The sequence below is a fragment of the Sinocyclocheilus rhinocerous genome, unplaced genomic scaffold (assembly GCF_001515625.1).
Source record: "Sinocyclocheilus rhinocerous isolate Xijiao unplaced genomic scaffold, SAMN03320098_v1.1 scaffold496, whole genome shotgun sequence".
NCBI lineage: Eukaryota > Metazoa > Chordata > Actinopteri > Cypriniformes > Cyprinidae > Sinocyclocheilus > Sinocyclocheilus rhinocerous.
This window is the reverse complement of record NW_015632471.1, coordinates 876808-882285: the sequence shown is the minus strand read 5'-3', so window position 1 is coordinate 882285 and position 5478 is coordinate 876808. Positions and strand designations below refer to the sequence as shown.

At 35.9% G+C, this 5478-nt stretch overlaps 1 protein-coding gene across 2 annotated transcripts in view; it reads right to left on the bottom strand.

Annotated features, from left to right (window-relative positions):
* Positions 1–3143: 3143 nt before the first annotated feature.
* LOC107742504 (protein MGARP-like) overlaps positions 3144–5478 on the bottom strand; it is a 10623-nt gene continuing 8288 nt past the window's right edge. For both annotated transcript variants that reach the window (XM_016555498.1, XM_016555499.1), the window contains 2 exons: positions 4060–4776; positions 3144–3679 (listed from right to left, as the gene is read on the bottom strand). In XM_016555498.1, the coding sequence (XP_016410984.1) occupies positions 3636–3679; positions 4060–4776 (761 nt within the window). In that variant the 3' untranslated portion in view covers positions 3144–3635. The remainder of the gene's footprint in view (positions 3680–4059; positions 4777–5478) is intronic.

The window sequence follows — 5478 nt, the reverse complement described above, 5'->3', positions numbered from 1 at the left end:
CCTATATATAAATAAATAAATATATATATATATATATATATATATATTCACTATTGAATGATACTAAGGAATAATTCACTACTTATTCACGACTTAGCACCATACTATTCTATTGTTATTTGTTATTGTTATGTCGTATATTGTATGATTATACAATCATGCCAATAAAGTACTTTTTCAACTGAAATTGAAAACGGCCTAGAGAGTCCTAGACATTGTCACAAAACAAAAAAAAATCATAAAAATAAAAATTTTGTTGTATTGTTAGAATTCTAAAACGAGAGTGATGAGTTTGTGAGTGCTGAGTGCTGAGTCAAACAAAACAAAATTAAAAATTTTATCAAAACTAGTAATAATGGATATTTGGACGACACTGGGAAAACGAAAGTAAAAGTTAAAGTAAAGGCTAAATGAGAATTTAAAAAGGCACAGACTGCCATAGCAATAATACTTCAAAACAAAATCATTCCACATTTTCACATGTAGAAAATACATACATGGATAGATGGTCTTGTTTGATATATACTGCACCGTAATATATACCGAATATAATCCATTTAAAATAAAAATTAAGCCATTCTTTAACAAAAAAAAAAAACGTTCATAGGACTGATGCCATACATAACTGGTAACAATTCTGTAACCATATTAATATTCATGTTCTCGTTTTATTGCACAAATAATGCCTTTCTTTTGTGTTTTTGTGAAACGGGGGGGAAAACCATACACATAGCGCCCTCTGCTGTTTGACTTCTGGCATAATTGAATACATACGTTGTTTGATACATACTGTAACTCCTATGAAAACAATGTCAAACACAAATTCTTTTATTTAGAAAATAGTTTTATTAATAACAGGTTTTAAAAATGATGAAATTCTGATTCTACCATGAAATGTGTAAAATAAAAAGAGGTCTGAAAACTATTTTACAGTGGATTTTAGTCAGTTAAACTATAGGCTGCATTAAGCTTATTTTGTTAATGCATTAACTAATGTTAAAATAAAAGAACTAAATTATATGGATATTTACTCTTGAATTGAAAAGTAAAAAAGTGAAGGCATTTTACTAGAGCGAGACGCTGCTTTATGTCTCTCGCTCACAGTGAAGATCAGTGAAGGTTTTGCTATGTGGGTGTCGGGTGGGGTTCAGGTCAGTTTCTCGCGGGTCGCTCACAGAGGGATGCCAAGTCCCCTCCCTGGCTGTGGTGCGTTGGATGCGGCTGAGCAGGACTCAAGAGTGGATGGATAAATAAAAACTTTGGTGGAGTTTGGGGGACCAGGGAGGAGGTGTGGCACACTGATCAAATAAAAAACTGTGTGCCTGCCCCAGGGGATAAAGGATGGGACAGGGTTTGGTGGTGGTCTAGTTTTTTGTGAACTACTAACTGGACCATCACCTTTTTCAGAGTGATTTACAAAAGGAAGCAATAATAACAAATAATACCATCAATAATCCAAAACAAACAAACAAAAACAAAACAACAAAAAAATTAAAAATATTGTTTGTGTTGATTGGTTTCATAGTGATTTTCACAGGGAGGCAGGGCCTATCCAAAAGGATTTGTTTTAATACAATTGACAGTATACTTGCCAAGGCAAGTGGCCTGTTATTTTCCATATTAGCTATTTTACTGGTCTCATCTTTAATAAAATAACAGAAAAATAAAAGATAACAGAATCAGGTAATACACCATGCATAGGAGATCAGAGAAGCACACAGCAAGTACTAAAATTCTTTGTCTAGAATGAATGTTCTGCCATTGTTTTGACTATTTGTTGTGTCCGGACTGCTTGTGAATTAGTAACAGAGACAATTTTGAAAATCAGATATTGAATGATTTTAATGTAAATACACTCTTTCTGTTAATAATGACTTCACATGTATTATGCCTTGCCAAGAACTGGTGAGAGCACATAGCGGAGATTCATTTCAGACAAGTGCTAACACTATAAAAAACTAACACACTAATTCAGTTGGCCTAATTTCCAAAACAGTTCGTGCAATTCTTGAAACAAATATGCATTTAAAATAATTAACTTTTTTTACACACACATTTCAGTTTTGTTCCATGTTCTCTGCAATACTCAATAGTTTAATCATGTTCTCATTCAGAACACACAATCACATAATACATTAAAATTGAAACATGGGTTTTCATATCACTGCTATGCTGATGACACTCAACTCTACCTCTCATTCCATCCTGATGATCCGACGATAGCTGCTCGCATCTCAGCATGTCTAACAGACATTTCTTGTTGGATGACCGACCATCACCTTCAACTCAACCTGGCTAAAACAGAACTGCTTGTGGTTTCAACAAACCCATCACTTTATCAAAATGTCACTATCAAGTTAGGCTCATCAACCATAACTCCTTCAAAAACAGCTAGAATCCTTGGATTTGTGATTGATAAGCTGAATTTCTCAGACCACATTGCTAAAACTGCCCGGCCCTGCAGACTTGCTTTATACAACATTAGGAAGATCAGGCCCTTTCTTTCAGAACAATGTATTTATATATATATATATACACACACACACCTTGCTACGTGTACTGCGTTAGGCTAACCGAGACTTGTCATTTGCACTTATATATTGTTGCTCTTTTGTTAGTTTTGACTGCTTTTATTGTCCTCATTTGTAAGTCGCTTTGGATAAAAGCGTCTGCTAAATGATTAAATGTAAATGTAAATTTCAGTTTTGTTCCATGTTCTCTGCAATACTCAATAGTTTAATCATGTTCTCATTCAGAACACACAATCACATAATAAATTAACTCAAGCATAACAATCTGTGTGTGTGTGTCATTATAAAATACTATTTAAAATTGTGCTTTGACAGTTTAGCTAAATAATGAATCAACTACAGATAAAGCAGAATCCCAGTAAGATAATTATGAAAGGTTATGAAAGGTAAATTTATGCTACAACTTACATATCTAATTGGCCATGTATTAATTTAAGATACATCATAATAGCAACACTATGAATTTAAATTTAATTCAAATTAAATTAAAATCAGCTCACTTAATTAGCCTATATATATATATATATATATTGAAGATGTCTAAAATAAATACAAATAAATAAATTTAAGATTGATGTGATTAATTTAAATTTCATATAAAATTTCCGTCCATTTCGATTACACATTTAAAAAAAAAAAAAACCTTAATGCAATGCATGTTTACAATATTTTGTGTATAACGGAATAACTGAATAATAACCTAATGAATTCCAATAAGCACTATCAACAACATGCCAGTTGGGACCTTCTGCCCTAATTCTAATTTTATCTTTTCACTTTAAAATAAAAAGCAATCTAACAACATGAATGTGCCCACAAAACCTTTGATATTAAGCATAATACAGTGTCACAGATCACTATTTTCCAGAGACACAAAATTAGATAAATTAAACTCAAAACAGTTTCAACGGACTCATTTTCAGATGAAATAACAAAATTAAGGAGACCATAGTCATTCACCAAATTTGCGATTCAGTTGGAAACAAAAAAGTCATTTAGAGGTCTTTTTTATGGCTGTAACAGCACCACTATATGTTAACTTCAGCATGTATTACATCAGATTATTTAGTTTCACTCGTTTTCAGTGTCTCAGGTGCATTCACTTCAGGCTTGTGTCATGGTCATTGCAACATTTCCACTTTCAACAGCTGTGGAAAAAGAAGTAAACATGATAAATTAATGTTTAAAACTAAAGTCTAATTTTAAAAAAAGGAATAGTTCACCCAAACGTTTGCTGAAAATGTACTCACTTTTCCCCCCTTACAAACATGCAGATTTTTCCACTTCACAAGATGTTAAATGATTGACTGGATTAATGATGTTTTTATCAGCTGTTTGAACTCTCATTCTGACAACACCGATTCACTGCAGAGGATTCACTGGTGAGCAAGCGATGCAAAATTTCTCCAAATCCATTCCGATGAAGAAACAAACTCAACTACATCTTGGGTGGCCTAAGGGCGAGTAAACTTTCAGCAAATTCTTATTTTTGGGTGAACTATTCCTTATGGTGCCATAATCATGTTACCTTCATCTGATGCTTCAACAGGTTTAGCTTTCTCCACAGCATCCTGCATCATTTCCACGACAATAACTTCTTCTGCAGCCTCTGTTGCACCTGTAGCCTGTAATGAGTCCTCCAGCTCTGCTGGTGGTGCTGTGAGATCTGCATGTTCTGTTTCTGTGGCAGTTGGCTCATGACACAACGCTTTACATTCTTCCATTTTCTGACCTACATCCTCGACTGTTTCTGATGTCAACTCTGCAGCTCCAGAGACGGTGTCATCTTCTGAGAGCATCACCACAGGGCTTGTTGAGTCTTCCAATTCCAAAATGTTCTCCATCTCTGTAACAAGGGCCTCCTCTGATGAAGCAAGGCTTTCAACATTAACTTCAGGCACAGCAGGACTGTCTGCCTCAGACTTGACATGGTCATCTGCCACAACAATAGTTTCTTCTACTGCATGAAGTGATGATGGCAGTTCCTCCAGTTCTTTTCCTTCTGTTTTCAGATTCAATCTACCTATCATGGCCTCCTCAACCACAGCTCCCTCAGGCACTTCTGCTGGGACCTCTGCTTTAACATCAGCAACCTCCAGCCCATTGAGGGTCTCCATAGAATTGTTTTCCTCAGCCAATCTCACTGCGGCCACCAGGTGCTGATCACCGACTGAAGCAGCTGCAATCTCTGCTGTAGATCCAGCCAGGACTTTCACAGTGCTCAGTAGGTCAGACATTGAGATAACTGCAACAAGATTAGTTTATTACAGAAACATGTAGGTAAATATGCTATAAATAGGCCCACAGAATCAATGGACTTTATTTTAGCATTTTCTAATATTTATTTTTCTTTGATGGTTGAAACCTTGAAATCCCACTTGGAGAACCAATAACATGAGTTAATGAGTGTTACTGTACTTTTACAGTAACTGTTACTGAGTGTTACTGTAGATTATATTGCAGTAAAAAAAGAAACATTACATTACTGTCACGTATCCGGTCCATGAACTTCCGTCTACTAGCCATCAGAGGTCACCCTTTCCATTTCATTGACTCTCGCACTACACACTGTTGCATATCACCCCGGACTACATATCCCATCATCCACTGCACTGATGACACACACACAGTTGATTGCACACAGCACTGATTGCACACAGCTGTAATCAATCACACATCCCCTATTTAACACTCACTCTGATCCCTTCCCAGGGCCGAGTATTGTATGTGCTTATCGCCAGCAGTGATCGCTACTTTACAGAGCCCTCGTTAGTTTCCCAGTCCTTGCCTAGTCTTGCCCTGTCTGTTTTCTTGGTTTCTGATCTTTGCCTGTTTTCCTGGTTTTATCCCTCTAGTCTCGCCCTTTTGATTCTGTTCGCCGATCGTTGACCTACGCTAACCCTAGGATTATTCTTGTGTCTTGTCCGCCATATACCTGTTTGCCATT